The 21,050-nt window shown below is 39.3% G+C and overlaps 1 protein-coding gene across 4 annotated transcripts in view; it reads right to left on the bottom strand.

Annotated features, from left to right (window-relative positions):
* Positions 1–21,050, bottom strand: part of LOC306848900 (retinoic acid receptor alpha-B-like) — a 116,841-nt gene that overhangs the window by 3,778 nt on the left and 92,013 nt on the right. For 3 of the 4 annotated variants that reach the window (XM_079383691.1, XM_079383692.1, XM_079383693.1), the window contains 5 exons: positions 14,150–14,298; positions 7,012–7,153; positions 1,726–1,886; positions 1,450–1,626; positions 1,141–1,345 (listed from right to left, as the gene is read on the bottom strand). In XM_079383691.1, coding sequence (XP_079239817.1) covers positions 1,141–1,345; positions 1,450–1,626; positions 1,726–1,886; positions 7,012–7,153; positions 14,150–14,298 — 834 coding nt within the window. The remainder of the gene's footprint in view (positions 1–1,140; positions 1,346–1,449; positions 1,627–1,725; positions 1,887–7,011; positions 7,154–14,149; positions 14,299–21,050) is intronic. The other variant, XM_079383694.1, reaches the window with a different exon arrangement.

Raw genomic sequence — 21,050 nt, 5'->3', positions numbered from 1 at the left:
CTGGAAACCATAAAGTTTGTAAAACATTTACAACTGATGAGTAGTTTACACTTTAGATTAGGGGATGCAGAAAGATTTGTAAATGATTTATAATGTTTATTGAGATAATAATACAATGTTGACATTTCAATGATCTATAAGTGATTAATAATATATTAACTAGTAACTATTAACCATTAAGGATCTGTTTGATTATTTCATGATGCTATTTATAAAGATAACTTATGACAGATTTATAAATCGTTAGCATATTACTTAATCATTTGTGAATGTATAGTTATGTTTTGTAAATGATTAGTTCATCATTAGCTAATTACTTGTAAATGACTTTTAAATGAATTAACAAAACATGCACAAATTGTTAGCATATCACTTATTAATCGCTTATGAATGTTTTGTAAATGATTAGTTAATCATTAACTAATCACTTATAAATGACTTATAACTGGACGTTATTATAAAGTGTTACCAAAACATTAATTAAAACATTAACAACAGTTATGGGGCCAATATATTGAACATTCTTACTGTAAAACCCCCCAAAAAAGGAAATTACATTAAATATTAGATGAACTTATAGTTTGTTATACAAGTAGTGTATAAACACAAGTAAAGTGAAGTGAAAAAGTGAAGTGACGTGAAGTGACATACGGCCAAGTATGGTGGTGACCCATACTCGGAACTCGTGCTCTGCATTTAACCCATCCAACGTGCACACACACAGCAGTGAACACACACCCGGAGCAGTGGGCAGCCATTTACGCTGCGACGCCCGGGGAGCAGTTGGGGGTTCGGTGCCTTGCTCAAGGGCACCTCAGTCGTGGTATTGAGGGTGGAGAGAGCACTGGACATTCACTCCCCCCACCTACAATCCCTGGGATTGTAGGTCTGACAGATAAGATACAATGAATAAACCAAAAAAAGTTTTGTGACTACTGACTGAATAAAAAAAAAAAAAAAAAAAAAAAATATATATATATATATATATATATATATATATATATATATATATATATATATATATATATATATATATATATATATATATATATATATATATATATATATATATATATATATATATATATATATATATATATATATATATATAGATAGATTTGGGTCAAAGAGCTGCAGTACCTCCACACAGCAGACAGATGGCGCTGAGAAGCCCCGTCTCTGCATCATCCATCTCCAGAGGCAGGAGCTGGTTGGCGAAAGCGAAAACCAGATCTGTCAGTGGACCGAAGCCAGCGTTGTGCATCTGCGTGCGGTTCAGTGTCAGACCATCTGAAAACGTCATGGTGTCCTGATCCGGTGTGTAACGTGTACATATTCGCAAAATCTGTAGGCGAGAACGAAAGACACAGATAAGTTCACTGCTGCAATGTATCTATTCCTGCACTATTTAGACACAAGAGCACACGTGAGACACAAGAGCACTCTTACCAGAATGTCGAGACAAGCGGCCTTTAACAGGGTGATCTGATCTGCGATAGTGAGTGTGGTGAAGCCGGGCAGCTGCTTGGCGAACTCCACTGTTTTAATGATGCATTTGGTGGAGAGTTCACTGAACTTGTCCCACAGGTTAACGTCCAGAGCGACCCTGTGGTCCGCACTGTTGTTCTGTTCGAGAACAGAGAAAATGTTTGCTTACTCTGTGATTTATTTACCCATAATTCCATGAGGATATCACCGTTAAGAGCTGCATTGCCTCTGACTTACCGTGGTGTATTTGCCCAGCTGGCACAGGGAGGGGAAGGTCTCCTGATGGGCCTTCCTAACCCGCTCAATCATCTGCTCCGTATCAGGACTTAAGACATAACTCTCCGAACACTCCTGCTTCTTCTCTTCCTTCTTCCTCTTGTTCCGGTCATTCCGAACAGCTGCAAGGACAGGAAGAAAAAAACTCATCAGATTTTCCCACTTTACGATACATAAACATACAAGTAGATTTCTATACTTTATACCAGAAGTGGCAATAAGAAAGAAAAATTTAACTAATCATATAAATGTGCCACAAGATGGCAGTAAAAGTCCAGAGAAAACAGCAGATCATACACCGTTCAACCTCTTTCAGATGAATGCTCTTCTTGTGACTCCATTTTGGCAGCTAATTTACTTAAAAACAACAATGACTGAAAGAGGAGGAGACTAAGTAGGAGAATAAGAGAACATATGGGGGGATATACATAGAGAGAGAGAAAAAAAAAAAACAGGCATAGAAATACATTTCTTGCAGTATTTCCAGAGAGAGAAAGTGCTGAATAAAAACCACGTGCTTTGATGTGACAGTTCAAAAAGAGCTTTAGGTAAGAGTCTCAACTGCTAAACAATCAGAAAAAGAGGGAAAATTCGAAGGATTTGATTCTCTGAGGTCTTCCCTTCTCTTTCTGAGACAAACAAACACTGGTAACTCACAGACTAGCTCATTTTACAAACACACCAATGCAAGAAAAGTGTTTACGGCAAGATTGAGAACTCCTTTTTCCTTTTGGCTTTGACTGTCGCTGGGGTATATTTGTAGTAATAGCAAACACATTGTATGGGTCAAAATTATTGATTTTTCTTTTATTCCAAAAATCATTAGGATATTAAGATAATGTTCCATGAAGATATTTTGTAAATTTCTTACCATAAATATATCAAAACATTTTTGATTACTAATATGCATTGCTAAGATCTAAAGCTAAGATCTTCATTTGGACAACTTATTTGGAAAGCTTATTAATTCAGCTTTCAGAGGATGTATAAATATCAATTTTGAAAAATTGACACTTATGACTGGTTTTGTGGTCCAAGGTCACAAATGTGAACAATACACCAAAACACCGTTAACAGTGTTTACATGCAGAGCAAAATCAGGAAAAATGAGGTTTTGCATAAAACCAATAGTGACCTACCCCTGAAAAAGACAGTTTTAGGCATTCAGTACTATTCAAGTCAATAAGATTAAGAAATTAACACTTTTATTCAGCAAGAACACAAATTGATCAAAACTGACAGTAATGCCATTTATAATTTTTTTCTCTCTCAAAGCTTAAATTCAAATAAATGCGTTTGAACTTTTTATTCAAAATTCCTGAAAAGCACAACTGTTTTCAACATTGTTTCTTTAGCAGCAAATCAGCATATTAGATCATGTGACACTGAAAACTGCTGCTGATTCAGCTTTGCCATCAAATAATACTTTACAAAATATTAACAAAGCTTATTTATATTAAAATATATCAATATTCCACAGTAGTATTGTTTTTGCTTTATTTTTTTGATTAAAGGTAGCATTGGTGAGCATGAGACTTTGAAAACGTACGGTTGTGTTTTAAAATATCTTACTGACCCCAAACTTTTGAACAGCAGTGTTTGTGATCTTACATGTTGTCAAGTTTTCAATGATGAAGTCTGTCATTCCAGCAACACTTGGAAGCAAGGACAATAATGCCCCACTTGTGCCACTGATGGGCCAAAAATATAATCCCATATCAATCTCATGCCATCGGTTCTGTATCGAGCCAGTCGGGTTGCTGAAACAATCAATCTTTTGATAGTATCCCAGTATTTACGCTTTTCAGGGAAATCTGTGAGGTAGAAGTGGTTTACTTACAGTTGTTTTTGCACACTAAATATTAATGGGACTGAAGAACTGCAAACTTCACTGGTAAAAATAATCAATGTAAGATCGTGCATGTAAATTGTTTCATCACACACACACACACACACACACACACACACACACACACACACATACAGATGTGCTGATGGTGTGCAGCGTGCAGAAATGAGAAATGAATGTTGGTGGTTGTTAATAACTGTGACAAACGACCTCTGCTTTCACTAAAATCCAACCTAATCTAATCACGTCACAAGACAAATATCAGCCCGCTTTAAAGAGCTTTAAACAGGCTCTCCCTCTGCGCCTGCATTCCTCCCTCCTTCCCTTCTTCCCTCTCTCCGGCACTGTTTTCCTGGAACCTCACAATCTCTCGGTTTTCTTGTTCTCACAGCCTCAATCACTCCTTTATCTCATGTTTTCTTGCTGTTTTTGGTTAGGACTCCTTCCTTTGTCTAAAGATAACTCCATGGCTCTTCTCCCTCCTCCACACGCACACAGGGGAGCGAGCTAGAGGGTGGTAAAGAATGATTCTCCCTCACTTCTCCCCACAGCCACATATTCATTTCTCCAGAGGGAGCTGGGTGCCAGCGTGGGCTCAGAAAACACAATCTAATGGAGCCATTAAAGAACTATTAACACAGGGAGGTAATCTTTCACGACACAACATGTGCGAAAAGACGAAACCTGCTTGCAAACAACTTTATGATGACAAGAGCGCGCCATCATATCTGGGCCGAGAGAATGAAATATGTAAAATAACAAATCTGGGGCAGAGATTTTATGACAGAAAAAGCAAATTATAGTTCAGTACAGCACAGAAAGGAAAGTGTACGCACTTTCATGCTAATAACAGAACAGAAGTACATACAAATCCAATCCATATTTATTCTTAAAAGGCAAAGGCAACTAAATTACATCCTACTGCAACAGATACATCAGATAATAATAACGTGCCACTGTATGACTTAAGAGAAAGCGGTTATAAAAACGCTTTCCACAGGCTTTCCTGTAGCTCAAATAGTAGAGAATGGCGCTAGCAACGCAAGGTTATGGGTTCGATTCCCAGAGAAAGCATGAGCTGATAAAAATGTAAAAACTGTAACTTGAATGCAATGTAAGTCGCTTTGGATAAAAGCGTCTGCTAAATGCATAAATGTAAATGTAGATATTAATTTGTCCTAGCACAAAATCATACAGACATCTAACAAAACAGCAAACCTCATTACATGTTTGTACCCAAGCCTGTAACACAAACATCCTTTAACATCACTACGAAATATGACAATAACCAGTGTGCTTTAAATAATGCTGGCCAATGTCATTTCACTGGTCATCTCTGCAGAGTACTTCAGCACTCTCTCCAGTAGGTGGTGACAGCAGGACCAGACAGAGACAAATGTCTGACAAGAGCCCTTCCTAGTATAGCGTACTAAACATATGCTGTAGTATGCAGTTCTGGTTGAACAAAATATTATAAATGGCAATACAAGTCTCTTATGCTCACCAAAGCTGCATTTATTTAATCAAAAATACAGTGAAAACAAATGAAGATTTAATTTGCAAAAACCCATAAATCCATTTTTTTTCAGAACTTATTGCGCATTCCAAGTAAAATCAATCAAACTGCAGTTGGGTTGTTTTGATTAAGTAATAACTTAAATACAGGTAATTTACTAAATTAAAGTTCACTGAAAGTATGTTTTTTTTTAACACATTAAACGTTTGTTTTATAGTAAAAGCAGATTTAACTCCACATTTAATGATTTAGAGTTTAAAAAACACCCGTTTAATCTTTGTACTCTCCTCAGATGACAATGTAGATGCCTGACAAACGTTGTCGTTGTTGTGATCATAGACTGTATGGATGTGATTACATGCAATACATGCAGTTTTCCTCAGCATTGTAACGCGCTGCTTTTGCAAGGTTCTGTGAAAACGTTTCAGCTTTTATTTTCCTTTTTCACTCTGAAGATATCACAGGTTCATCAAGGTCGTTGAAATTATCCATCCTCGATCACTTTTAGTCAGCTTTGACGAAATTCCTCTCAGCTAGCACGTCTTTTCAAAGTGAAAGCAGCCTTGTCACCTGACCTGAATACAGCGCGCTGATTCGCTAGAATGGACTTATCGGCTTCTGTTCAAAAACAAGAAGGGCGCTTAGCTTCTGCAGTAAAACGTGAACTCGCGATGCCTTGGAAGTGGACAATACCAGCTTTTTTGACAAAACGTGTTTAGAGTTCAGATCGCGCTATATGTGGAGCATGCTTTTTTTTTTTTTTTAAGTGGCGTTTATCGTTTTTTGCAAATAAACTCTTATATTTTTATTGTAAAAAATATAAGACTAAAATATTTAAAATAACTACCTTAATACATTTTCAAGTGTTAATGTAAATTTTCAGCATCATTACTCCAGTCTTCAGTGTCATATAATACTTATTATTATTATTATTATTATTATTATAATACGTTACATTTATATAGCGCTTTTCAAGGCACTCAAATTGCTTTACATACAAGGGGGAATCTCCTCAAACACCACTAGTGTGCAGCATCCACCTGTATGATGATGCGACGGCAGCCATAGTGCGCCAGAGCGCCCACCACATACCAGCTTATTGGTGGAGAGGAGACAGAGTGATGAAGCCAATCAGTGTATCGAGATGATTAGAAGGCCATGGTCAGAGGCCAATGGGCAAATTTGGCCAGGATCTTTTTCGAAGGACATGCTGGGATTTTTAATGACCACAGAGAGTCAGGACCTCGGTTTAACGTCTCATCCGAAGGACGGCGCTTTTTACAGTATAGTGTCCCCATCACTATACTGGGGTGTTAGGACCCACACAGACCACAGGGTGAGCACCCCCTGCTGGCCTCACTAACACCTCTTCCAGCAGCAACCTAGTTTTTCCAAGGAGGTCTCTCATCCAGGTACTGACCAGGATCTACCCTGCTTAGCTTCAGTGGGCAACCGGTCTTGGGCTACAGGGTGATACTTCAGAAATTACTGTAATATACTGATTTGCTGCTCAAGAAAAATGTCTTCATAATGAAGACAGTTGTGCTGCTTAATACATGCTTAATGTAACAAAATATAATAAGGATACAGTACTTTAAATACTGTACTCTAAATTCCAGATAATATTTTAAACATTTAAATTTTTTACACTTTAAATGGGCCTTCACACATAAGAAGGTATATAGGTGCGTTTATATGTTAGGAAGGGGGTTTCTCGCGAGGGGACCATCACATTTGGGGGTACCGTGGTACCAAAATGTTAGTACACTAAAGCAGCACATTAAGTCTCAACATTCTTTGACAAATAAGTTTCTGTGACTTGTCCAGTCATTCATGATTAAGGGACGTTTAGTGCATGTAGTATAGCAACAAAGACACTTACATTCTTTAGACATGCCCACTTCCAGGCACTTCTGGAGCCGGCAGTACTGGCAGCGGTTTCGGGTGACCTTGTTGATGATACAGCTCTTCTCTCTGTGGCAGGTGTACAACATGTTCTTCTGAATGCTCCTTCGGAAAAAGCCCTGAGGAGAAAAGCAAGCGCAGAGGTTTACTATAGCGGGAAGGTTTACGAATAACACAACACGCAAGCGAATTACCACCAGCCCCCAGAAGTCAACAAGACTGAGGAAGAACAGTTATATAAAGTCACTAATGATTCACCAGATATTTATATATAAGTATCGTCACTATACACTAACATGTGAAAACATGAATAAACAACCATGGCATAGATACAGCTCTCTCTCTCACACTCACACACACACTATTTCTTGGCATAATGGCCGGCTGAGCTCGGTTTAGATTCGGCTGCATTATGGCTGCTGGGTATTATCTCCCAGTTCAAGTGCCCAGAGGTTCCTATTGGCTAATACCCAGCGGGGCTTAACCCACATAGACTCAAGCGAAGGGATGCAAATGAGAGATTCACATTATTCTCCTGATCTTAATTACTGCTTGGTCAGACTCTCGAGGGCAGAGAGTCAGTCCGAGGTCACAAAAGGACACAGCAAAAGCAGGAAAGATGCAGCTAAAGCCACATACGATCAGAGAGCAGGTGCCAAACAGTGATTGCGTAGGCTTGTGGAAGGGATTTCAGCTGCTGTGCTGCAACCACGGCTCTCTGGCTGAGGATTAAACAGTGAAAGCTTCACTCGTGACTGCCGCTGGGCACGTGGGTATCAGCGGCGCTCTGCGGGATTCACTGACTGGGCTGAGCGGGAACAGTATGTGGGTTCAATGCTTCAGTGTGAATACGTAATAGAAATAAGATCTGGAGTTACTCCATGTTGCAGATTTATACCTGACAAATTAGGTGAATACCTTTTATAAAAGGCACATTCACACGTTATTAACGGGGATAAATACAGAGCTGGGTTAATTACTTACAAATTGTGGCAAGTTACTGATCACAGATTACATGACGCAAACTGTAATTAGTAGTGTAATCTAGGTTACTCATTTTAGGTAATGCAGTCGGACTACTTTTTAAGATTACTTTTAGATTATCAAACTTGTTTTAAATTTACCATTAAATGTACAATTTCCTTTTCTGTCTTTGTGAATAGAGTCAGACAAATGACACGTTTAGGATGTTTAAAATCAATAAATTATGAATATTTTACTGACATTGTGTGAATAATATGCAATCATGTAATCAATAAAAAGTAACAGTAATCTGCATTTTAAAATGTAATATACACTAATTACAAGTACTTACTTTTTGCAGTATGATTACATAATCTAGATTACATGCAACCAGTTACTGCAAGTGAATTTAGGCATTATAACTTACTGTAGGAAAAACAACTTTTTTTTTATTAAACTGGTATTTTTAAAGGTCCCATGGCATGAAAATGTCACTTTATGAGGTTTTTTAACATTAATATTAGTTCCCCTAGCCTGACTATGGTCCCCCAGTGGCTAGAAATGGCGATAGGTGTAAACCGAGCCCTGGGTATCCTGCTTCGCCTTTGAGAAAAAGAAAGCTCAGATGGCCCGATCTGGAATCTTCCCTTTATGTCGTCATACGGGGAAAGGTTACCTCCCCTTTCTCTGCTTTGCCCGTCCATGAGAAAATCAGCTACGACCGTGCGAGGCGAGCTCAATATTTTTTTTTTCCTCGAGAGACATCACGGCTTGCAAACGAGCAAAGCATTGTTTTTTGGCACTTCTGATCTGTTCTACTCTATGAACTGTCACATACTGTAATACAACTGAATGCCCAATAAAGCTGTTCACATTTACATATTTTCTGTTGTCATACATAAAACAAGTATAAATGGTAAACACGACCCATTAATACGTTAACCCTGAATCGCTCTCACTTTACTCCTTAAATCCTGATTTATAGGTCGCAACATCGTCTGATAAAATCAATATACATCTAACTTACACTAAAAAGCGACTATATGCAGTGGTTTTGGCTATATTACTGATTTGCGTCTGAGTAATAAACTGCGCATATTAACAGACAAATTATGTTCATATTTAAAAGTCCAAACAGTCAGTAAGCGACAAGTGCTTGTAAACACTGTTTTGTAAATGATTTATTGATGAGTCTGCTGCTTTAAGGCAAACTGAAAGCGCTGCTTCTCTGCCGCTCGCTGCTCAGAACAGACGCCGAGAAGCGACACTGCGCCGGGAGAGTCAGACCTCACGCTCGCGGGGCAGTACTGGAGACATCTTCCAACTAAATCATAGCTAAGGTTTTTATTATTATTTTTTTTTAAAGTCGCTAGGTTTGTTAGTATGTACCCGTTATGGGAAAAAGGCTGCCTAAAGGGTCTGAAAGTTACTAAATATTGTTCTAAAGTCGCGCTCGTGCTCGTGTGTGTGTGAGATGCGGGAGCTGATGGCAGCGGGCGGAGGATATTGTTGCTGTCCGCCCAGGTAAAGTCTACGTGTGGGAAACACTGACCGGATCCAGACACAATATTTTAAACTAACCATTCGGAGACGTCCTGCTGTAGCCGCTGAGTTGCAACTTCTTCATCCGGTGCTTCTCCATCCGCATCAGATTCTGGGTCAAACTGAAAAGCTTGAAGGACTGCGTGTCTACGAGCCGTTGCGATACATCCACTGTCAACATTAGCGCATGGTACCGTGGCCGCAAGCTGCAGGCCACACACCCACCCTCCACCTTGCCCCGCCTCTCTCCTTCTCATTAGCATTTAAAGCTACAGACACAGAAATGGCGCGTCCTAAGGAAAGCTCATTGTGGGACTGGCTCGTAGTGGCTGAAATTCTGCAACAAGGCTGAATTTCGGGAACGAGACTCCAGATACAGTACTAGGGACCACTTAGGCCTATATAAAAGCATCCAAAAAACAGCATGTCATGGGACCTTTAAAGATCAAATAAGCGTTCTGTGGTGACATAGGTAATCTATATGTAAAAAAAATAAAATAAGGGAAGAGTACGCAGAATTAAATACCCAAAATTAACCAAAAATACAAATGTGACCCTGGACCACAAAACCAGTTTTTTTTATACCAAAAATCATTAGGATATTAAGTAAACAATGTTCCATGAATATATTTAGTAAATTTCTTACCGTAAATATATGAAAACTTCATTTTTGATTAGTAATATGCATTGATAAGAACTTCATTTGAAAACTTTAAAGGCGATTTTCTCAATATTTTGATTTTTTTTTTGCACCCTCAGATTCCAGATTTTCAAATAGTCGTATCTCGGCCAAATATTGTCCAATCCTAACAAACCATACATCAATGGAAAGCTTATTAATTCAGCTTTCAGATGATCTATAAATCTCTATTTTTATTTTAAAATTTACATTTAAGATAAAATAATAAAAAAAAAACACTAATACTTGCTGATATGCGATACATTCTGCTATGATTGGTGCTATGTTGATATGATTATCTATTTACACATGAACTGTATCTAAATATGCATTCTAGTCATGCTACTGTTTTCAAAGCAAGCATACAGTAAAAACAACATCATCCCTCTCTGGTTTAGAAACAATAATCCCAAAGGCTTTTAGTGGAAAAGCCTTCAACATATCAGTCAGGCCACCCAGGGAAGCTTTTAGTATGTGTGTGCTTTTGACAGGTCTGTCCAGTGGCTGCCATCTAAAAACACTCATGTCATTTCCCCGAAAGCGTGTGTCCAAGGACATGTCCTGCATGCTGAAAGGACATGTCCCTCTCACACTCGGTCTCGGTTATGAAAAAGTAATAAAGAAAAAGGTGAGCATGGCAGATGTGTGACAGAACGTGTGCTCACCGAGCTGAGCCAAAATGGTTTTCTAATGCGCTGCCCAGAGGCCTGATCTGCCTACAGAGGAGCTCTCACTCATAGGGCAAGCTTTATTCATGCCAGCTCTGATCTTCTGGAGGTCATTGTTGGAGGTCATTGTGGTAGATGCAGATGAAACGCTTCTTCCGGGACCAGTATCAGCAGGTCAGTCACTGCTGTAGAAGCACTACATGAAATTGCATGCGCCTTTTTGCACATTTCTTTTTTCAGTGAGCAGCAATTTCGCTTGTAATGTTTGAAAACTCAACCACTTTTATAATAAAAGCAATACATTTACATTGACTTTCCACAGCCTTCATAAAAAATGTAGCACAATTCAGCTGAAAATAAAGCCTTAGCTCTACACTGCCTCACAAAATGTGTTTACATCAGTAGCCAAATATCCCATGAATCCTGAGCGAAGGTACCCTTTGTACAGCTGACAGCCGTCTCACCTGGAGAGCTGATTCATCGATAACAAAACCATGACAAAAGTCACACCAGTCCACAATCAAAAGGCCTCTTTTCCTCATCCTGCTTCACTCGCTCTGCACCGTGCCGATGTTGGTCAGGCATGAAAGCCACAGGAATGAAGCTCAATATCATCACAAGGTGTGAAGAATGCTCTGGCAACAGAGGGGCAGCTGGGTAATTCCATCAGATTAGGGGCTGCAGCAGTGGCCCATTGAGAAGAGGAAGGGGTAATGGCGGCTGAAAATTCAGCTTTGCCATAAGAATAAATTCCTTTTTAAAATATATTTAAATAGAAAAGAGTTGTTCAAAATTTAAATAGTATCACAATTTTTGATCAAATAAATGCAGCATTTGTGAGCATAAGAGACAATAAATTAAGAGCAGTGTGTCGCTTTCACTTTTTATTGGCAATATCAACAATAACAGAGCGGCAGATCTAGGTAGCATTTACATGGCACAGATTCAATATTTTGAAATGCATCTAATTTGTTGTCCTAGCTGTTTACATTTGCGAAACATGTCATTTCACTAGCTGGCCATCTTTGAAACGCCTCTCCGGCATTCACGTGCAGCTCCAATCTCTTTGAATAGAGAAACTAATTCTTCAAAACTTTACCAAATTCACGATTAAATTTCATATTTGAAATCACCAATGAAATAACCATAATAATGAAATATCCCATAAATGTTGTTTCATATGCTAAGATAGTGTTAAAGATTATTTTTCAGTCTAGGCGAGCCAGTGTGCATATATAGTCCTAAGCGCACTTCTCAGAGCTTCTCTCAGCAGCTGAAGTGACGCAATTACTTTATCAATTGCCGATTGGCTCTTTTATTGAGAAGGCGGGACTATTACACCACTATAAGCCACCACTCATCAAACAGATGGTATTCGGAAGGCAAACTCGATTGGTACTTGATACAATAAATCCTTGTTACTTTAATCAACCTTAAAAAAAAAAAGTTTTACCCAGATTTAAATTGAGAATAAAACATGTGGTCTGAGACATGGATACGAAAGCGTAGAAGCAGACATGGATGAGGTAAAGGATGCAGGACTGATCGGTGATCCTAATCTCTCACTAGGCATCACCTGACCTCTGCGAACCCTGGATTGACCCAGTCCTGACCTGCCAGGCAGATCCTGTGAGCAGAATGCAGCAGAAGAGGGCAGGAAGGAAACGGTTTGAGGTCTGCTGTGGCTTGCATTGGCAGGAGCGCTAAGCCTCTTTAGTGTCTCCACTAATCCTGGACATGAGTACAAACCCCCAGGAGACAACGGAGGAGCAGTCGTGTGTTTGTGTTTGTATGAAACGTGCACTATATTTCAAATGGATTTGGAGCAAAGAGACCATGAGATCAAAATAAGGCTGTCTGTCGGTTTAGTGTGACTAAGCGGTTGTGTGTATGATAGTTATTTGTGCTTAGTAGCCATGAAGATTTAAACGAAGATTTAGACCTGCAGCTGTTACAAAACTTAGTGAGCTGCCTACCTAGGGAATATTTTAGATGTGCTTCAGATGTAAAGCTTGTCCCAAATGGTAAACAGCAAAATTATACTTTGGGTGTAACTAGTGTACTAGGCAGCAGTCAGCTCACTACAGTTTGGAGCACAGCTAATGTAACAAAAACTCAGAGGTTGATTATGCGTAAGAACAGCCACAGAAAACAAGACACAATGACTGAAAAAGACAATATTTCAGGAGGCTTGTTGCAGCATTCCTTTTACAAACAACTGAAGTGAAAGTGTTATATAAAATACTATTTAATTTAAGTTAATCCAATTCTGCTGATGGATCAGAGAAGACTTGTTTAGTGTGGCTTACGTAGGACTTGGTGTTGTTGAAACATTGAGATTCGTCAACTGTTTTTGAATCAAAATTCAAATTATGAAGTGTTTTTCAAATCAGTCCCTCATAAGTTAATTTCAACCGCCTTCAATGTTAACTACAACAGCTTTGCAAAAAAACAAATGCTAAAAAACTGACTTATGGCCCAAATGCTGATTCCTCTCTTTGTTCATCTCAAAGCAGACAAAACTGTAGAGGCGAGAGGAGGAGTGTGACGGGTGCTTTTTGAAGGGAAAGACGAGTGCAGATATGTCCTCCCACCATTCAAAGGCAGCGAAAAAGGGAGAAGATGGCACATGCAAATTTAATGAAGTCATGTTTATTTCTCAGCGAGCAGCGCCGTGTATGTGTGCACATGTGCGCATTCTGCACCCACGCTTCCCAGTGGCTGTGCTCAGATAAGGGGGCTTTGTAACTATCAGTTCAACTCCAAACCCCTGTGTTTCTCTCTCAGGGAGACACTGTAGATCATACATTGTATACACTATCAGTCTTCAATTATTAAGTAGCACTGAAATAAAAGGCTAAAGTTCACAATGTATTGGTGCGATATTACTATCTGACGCATTTAGTGATAATAAATTAATAACTCAAATTACTACATTTTTTAATTAGCAAATTCCCTTTAATATCAATAAATGAATCGACTAGAATCCCTAAATTCAGAGATTGATGTTTCAAAAGATAAAAACAGTGCCCCCCAAAAAGTATTTGGATATGTAATGGCTGAATGCCTTTAACTAAATATAACTTATTTTAAAGAAACATAGCATTAAAAAAAAAAAAAAAAAAAAAAAAAAAAACTTTATGGCCAAAATGGCCATTAGTTTGTATATTTCTTTGCAGATGCCACTTTGATGTTGTGTGACCAAAGCATCCAAAAACTTTGAGGCCTCAGCCCTGCAAAACTTGGAAGGGATAGTTTCTTACCTTGCACCCTTCACATGCACTAACTCCATAATGGTAGCCCGAGGACTTGTCCTGGCAGACGAAACAGGGCTTATAGATCCGTGGTGGAGGCGGCGGAGAAGGTGGGCTGGGTACGATCTCCTCTGAGCTTGTGCTCTGGGTCTCCACAGCTACAAGAGAACAGAAATAGCCTTTAGTTTGACTCATTAATGCGCCATAATTTCCTCACAAGGGTTCCTTTGAGAAAACCGCACTTTGTGTTTTAGCAAAAGTCTGCAGTGACCTTCAACCTTCAAAAGATCCCTCTGCTCCCCAGGAAGGCTCAGCGAGGGAGCGCTTGCGCATCCCGATGAGCAGCTAAGGTCAAGCTTGTCAGGGGAACGTCTCCATTCCTGGAGCGAGCAGACAGATAGGCTGGTGCCACGCTCTCCTTACACATTTGCTCTCGCTTTTCTCCCGGTTTCAGCTGCTACCGACTTGGACGAGTGCCAGCCTTAATTAATAAAGTCGTGACAGTCAGCCGGGGTGTGGAGAAAGAAAACGCACGCTGTGCTTGAGTGGAGGGGGCACCCGAGTCGCACGGCACCGTCACAGAGCTGCCATGACCGAGAGCTTATGAAACAACTGCCATTTAAACAGCAGACCATAAGGGAAACCCACAACGTCCTCTCCACATGTCAAGGGCACAAAACGACAAGCACTCTGAATTTTGAATAGCTGAAATTCTCCACGTTGCTGATGTTTCCTTATTTGAATATGCCTGCATGTAAATGACCGTCTGTATGGTGGCCATGATGGCACTCACTCCTCAACCCTCATGTGTCTCTCCCCCGCTGCTATCCTCTCCTTTCCCGCTGTGTCTTTCACAACTGCCATGGAGTGAAGAAAAATGAGAGATGAAGACACAGGTTGCTAGTGAAGGAGAACATGTTATGTGGGTGCAGTTAGCAGGTGTCAGTAATGCAAAAGATGATACTTTGAAGAATGTGGGAAACCAAACAGTTGCTGGTAGCCATTGACTTTCATAGTATGGGAAAAATACTATGGAAGTCAATGAGGACCAGAAACTCTTCCATTTAGTATTTTTCAAACCCTTCATGATTATTTTTATTTTTTGCTACTGCAGCAGTGATCAATATTTTTGGTTAGCCAACATCGGCACGGTGCAGAGCGAGTGAAGCAGGATGAGGAAATAAATTGGTATACCTGCCAATTGTGAACTCTGTCAGCATTTAGAAATACACAAGCATATACATTGTACAAAATATTTGGAGTTGGTGAGATTCTTTGCTTTGTCATTTCTTATGCTCACCACAGCTGTAATTTATTAGTAATTTATTCGTGTGATGGCAAAAACATTATCAATTATCTTATCAATGTTACGTTAAAACGGAACAACATTTACTTGAAATAGAAATCTTTTGCAACAAAAAAAAAAGCTTTCACTGACACTTTTGATCAATTTAATTTAAAAAAAAATCTTGTCATGTCTTTAAATAGAGTATCCAACACCAAATCTCTTCTGATCAAGCAGTCGGTTATGGCTGTGTGGTAGAGACAGGCAGTGAAGTGTGCTTGTGTTGCCGTTTAAGGTTTGATATGATATCTGACTCACTTAGATCAGCGTCTCCGTTCAGACAGACAATCTACCTACAGCACAGTCCCCAACTCTCAAATGCAAACCGTGGGGCCGCCAAACAAATGCCTGAATGATGAGACAATGCCCTCTTTAAGTATAATCTTATACTATTCTTGAACATTGGTGAAACATGTTAAACAGTGAGTTAGGTAGAGCCCTCTCATCTTTGTCTATTACGAGCAGTCTAGTAGAAAACGAGGCCTCACCTCCATCGCACTACACAGGCACTGTTGCTGAGCCAGTGGGCAACCGTCTGCGTCTATTTCCTGTGTTCAGAAAAAGCACAGTCAAAGCTAAAAATACCCACCCTGGCACCAGCACGAAGTCAGATGAGGATGTCGATTTCTATCTCTTTCCACACACAGACAGCAAACGTCCCGACAAACGCAAACACGATTCCCAGCGCACGACACAACCGACTGCAATGCAGTGTGCTGAGAGAGCTGCTAACCAGGTTTATTTAGCAAATGAGGAAAGAAAAGGAGAAAAATATCCAATAATGTGGGGAAACTACAAAAGAAAAACAGACCCATGAAGGGACAGTTATGAAGAACTACAAGCAATAATTTGGTAAACAGGGTTTTCCCAAATATACAGAATACACCTTCTAACCAATTCATTTCTAGTCACTGACATTTCCAGTCAAACACTGGATAAAAATAAACGTTTCACAGAAATGGCACTCAAAAAGCTATTTCTTGCTAATTTGAAATAAGAGATGAGGAAGTGAGAGGGAAGAAATTTGCATGAATTTTCTAGTCCTGGGAGTTACAGTTTTATTACTCCCTACAAGTTTCTAATAATTCCAGGTTTTGTAATGACTATGGTAACTAGAAGTCGACTGATATTGATTTTTTTTTGATGGCAGATGCTGAGATCTTAGGGGTGGCAGATGACCAATATAAAGCTGACATATCACTAATATAAAGTAAATAACATGCTGCAATAAAAAATTGACTAAATAAGAAATCATTTGAAAATTAATCAATATGAAAAGGTAACGATGAAACTAATTTATACTTTAGATAGTGTTGTCAAAAAAACTGCCGCTGTAAACCAAAGGATCAAAAATATGTCATACTTTGTCCTTTAACGCAACTGTTTTACCATACAAAAAGGCAAAAGGCAGTAACAACGCCTTTAAACAATGTGTTAATTTGATTCATTTGTATATAAATTTGCAAAAAAAAAAAATTGGAAAGAAAATCCCTTATTGGAAAAACATAAAACAAAATGTTATCTCAGCACGAAACATTTGCAGATGGTACTTTAGCTTGTATTTTCACACAGAGAGAGAACAGGAAATGAGAAAAACTACCGGCTGGCATCACACATCCTGCTTTCACGAACACAAAGCTTCAAGAAGGTGACTGTTTTTAGATGTCAAACAGTTCATTTCTCTCACACAATTATTCTCACTGTTGCACTCGTTCCCTTTCACCAAATCTCACTCGCTCTTTCTATGCCATTCGCTCGTTCCCTAGAGCGCCATCTGACCTCTTTCTGCTGCGCAGCTCCAACATGAGTGGCACATTTTCCATAACAGGGACAGATCTCAACACAGATCCAGGACAACATCATGGGAACCGTTCTTCTGACAGCAGACACTGTGGCGATGGGCACAATTACTCCATCTACTCACACCCATACCACAATGCCTCAAACTTCCTTTATACTCCATCTGATCAATAATAAATAGTGCTTATTAAAAATTGAACGGCTAAACTGAACAGAGAAATCCCTCGCTCTTATATAAGCGAAAGTTTGAGGGTTAGAAGCTGCTTCCCTGAACCAGAATAACCCTGAATAACCGCAGAACAGGCAGCGCAAGCGGCTTCCTGTGAAGCTGTGATCAGGTGGCATGCTCTAATTACGCAGTCTGTTGCATCTCTGAGGAGACGCGTCTTAGTCATGGCCGTTGAGTTGGCCTGTAGCTCTGGAAGGAACAACTTTGTGCTGAAATCAAGTTTAATTATGTCCAGAGGTTTGACCCAGGGTAACCTTGCATTAACCGTTGCGAGGCTTTCGGAAACGGGTCAGTTTCACCACCTGCCCGAGACGCCCCTCGTACACACAGAAGACATCAGTTATTTTAGCTGTTAGACATCACCGCATACTTCCACTCACTTCCAAAGCTGGCAGGCTGGTTAAATCTCACATTAAAACTGCCAACACGTAGGCTCTGCTCCAAAAACACAGTAACCAGGCTACCTAGACAGCATTTTAAGGCATCAAAATGTATGCAGCCTTCTAAAATACTTTTTTATGAAGGATAGCTGACGGAAAGCAGAGGCAATCCCAGAAAGCATTGCAACTATGTAGGCAGCTTGCCAGGTTTTGGAGCGCAGGTGGTAGCTTTCAATGATCTTACTCATTCTTTTCTTATCAGTCTGTGAGGGTTTGAAATCCCAACAGGGCAAAAATGTCATCTTAGCACAACCACTAAGACTTGATTTTTGAGAGTAAGAGAAATAATAACGGCATTACTGGTAGGCTGCACAAGCAGCTGGCATTGACGTCCTGTCACAGCAAGAGAAGCAGCAGATGAGAGGGGTAAAAGAGAGAAAGATGATTCTGTATCTCAGTTTCCCTTAGAGACCATTAACTGAACTCAATGAATGACCCCTGTCTATTAATGAAACAAGACAAATCATCACACAGCAAATACAGAGCTTAAACTTAGAAAATGTATTTATTATAAATATACCATAATAATATAAATGTGCTCTAAAAACATACATCTATTACATTATTTATATCTTACATACCACCACCACCAACAATGATAATCAAACATCTTTAATACTGTGTGTTCAACTGAACTGTAATGTATTCTTTATATGAACTTGTATAGATAATTTACATATATAATTATCTTAGGGCCCAAAAAAAAAAAAAAAAAAAAAAAAAAAATCACTGATTTGGATTATGGGTTGAAAGTAAACCAAAAAATTTAATTTACAACAACAACAACAACAAAAAAAGTGATATTTACAATGCTGACAAGAATTAGGAAATTTCTATGGTATCAGAAATTTATATCATACACTAAAAAATGCTGGGTAAATATTGGACGGAACACACGCTGGGTTGTTTTCAACCAACATTTGGGTTAAATGTTTAACGCAACCTTCTGGGGAGAAACCCAACCGCTGAGTCTAAGCTACCCGATCGCTGGGTTCATCCGTATTTAACCCAGCATTTTTTAGAGTGTAAAGACCTTATTTAAAAGGAAAAATAACTATATTGTGATATATATAGTTACCGTGAAATAAAACTACCCTAAAATTTTGTTCATATCACCCACCCCTACTTATATTCTATACATATTAATGCAATAATAAAACAAATGTCAAATTAAAGGTAATTATGGGTCAACTGTCAACTATCACCCATCTCTGTGTTAAGGTGTCTCTCCCTTCCCTTGCCAAACTACAGGTATTTGAAAACTGCTATACAAATAAATTAAACTGAAATCAATATAAACACTACATAATATTCCCAGACGGATATGCATTTCACTTCTACGTACAGTACTGGCATATTCTGACACTTCACAGGACATGTAAAAACGGGCTGCAGGCAGCATTATTTGTGAGCTCTCTGCAGTAGACACTACATATAGGGAGAAAATTGTGTTACTTGCACATAGAGTGAGAAAAATATTATGGTATATACTTTGATCGTGTGGGTGTGTCTAAGTGAGAAAAATACAGAAAAGATTTTGAGTTTTGCGTGTGACAGCGAGAAAGATAGAGAGTGCGTGTGAGAGAGAGAGAGAGAGGAAAAATAGGGCAGACCCTGGAAGGAAAACGCTGCATACCTCTCAGCGTTGGCGGTAGCTCTCTGGGGAAAAGCGGATCCTGGTACAACTATTAAGCCTCCCTATACTTACCCTACACACACTCAATAAAAAATGAGTCCCGTTTCTTTGTGTTATTCAAAGTTAACCCAGTGAGAGGGGGAGTGGGAGATGGATACAAATGGAATCAAGGCCTCATCATTACCAACACCATTATGGTAATGGGACAGTGCTGCTGGGCACAGAGACCGAGACGCTGGAGCGTGCAGGATGAAAAGTGACTCATCTCTTTAAGCCCCACCTCTTCTCCCCTATTAGTCAAAGAGGACATTACAGACTGCTTTTTCCCCCAATAGTCACCTTTTTGTAGTTAGGGAAGTGGTGAAATTGTTTACTCATACCACTTGTGCTGGTATTCAGTCTCCCAGGCCTTTATACACGCAACAGAAGATAGAAATGTGTTCTACATTTGAAATAATCAAACAGCCCACTTCATGAATGCATCAAGACAAAGGGAAGAATTTCAACGACATTATCTCCAAACAGCTCAGTTGTCTCAACTTGATTCAGAGGAGCTGCACTGAAGGTCTGAGTGATCTAGCACAGCACAAAATATTTCAGGTCAAATTCCATCTTAAATGTCTTAAGGGAAACTCAGATGTCCACTTCGCCCTTCTGAACAGGGTCGCTCATTTAAGTGAGCTACTGAGCAGCTCCCAGATGCTAGACCAGGGGTAAGCAACGTCGGTCCTGGAGTGCTGAAGTCCTCCAGAGTTTAGCTCCAACCCTGAAAAAACCTCACCTGCCTGTAGCCCTAGTAATTCTGAAGACCTTGATTAGCTTGTTCAGGTGTGTTTGATTATGGTTGGAGCAAAACTCAACAGGACAGTGGCACTCCAGGACCGACATTGCCTACCGCTGTGCTAGATTATAAGCAAAGATCTCATGCTCTGATTCATGAGTCATTGTTTACACAGCACACAATAGGTCATGAGAACAGCATTTGCCCACAAACCAGTACTGTTGTTCAAGTAATAAAGTCCTCTGTAATCTTTACTGTATAAAATGGCTTTTATGGAGCTTTCAGACCACTCAGTGAGCAATTCAAAGTTCACTCAACTCAAACACACGCTCTTTGTGTGGCGTTCAGTCAGCTGGTTAATGGACTGAATGGTATGGTGAGGCGGCACTGCATCTATTATTCATTTCTAATTCAATTAATAACAGGTACTTCGAAAACATCTGCAGTGCCAGATGTGTGATGCATAATGTCAGTCAACTTTAACAAAGAGATGAAATTTCAAACCTCAACAAGTTGCTGCATCTCGCTTTCACTGACCATATTCATGTGTCTTTATAGGTCTGAACACTGTCTTCACAATCTAATTAAATCGTGTTTATATATTTATAGCTTTCATTCCCATAGCTATAATTTCATTACAGCTGTATAAGCTGAAAAAAAAAAAAAAAACCTTATGGAA

The sequence above is a fragment of the Barbus barbus genome, assembly GCF_936440315.1.
Source record: "Barbus barbus genome assembly, chromosome: 3".
Taxonomy (NCBI): domain Eukaryota; kingdom Metazoa; phylum Chordata; class Actinopteri; order Cypriniformes; family Cyprinidae; genus Barbus; species Barbus barbus.
Note: the sequence above shows the minus strand (reverse complement) of the source record. Positions and strands in the feature narration are given on the sequence as shown.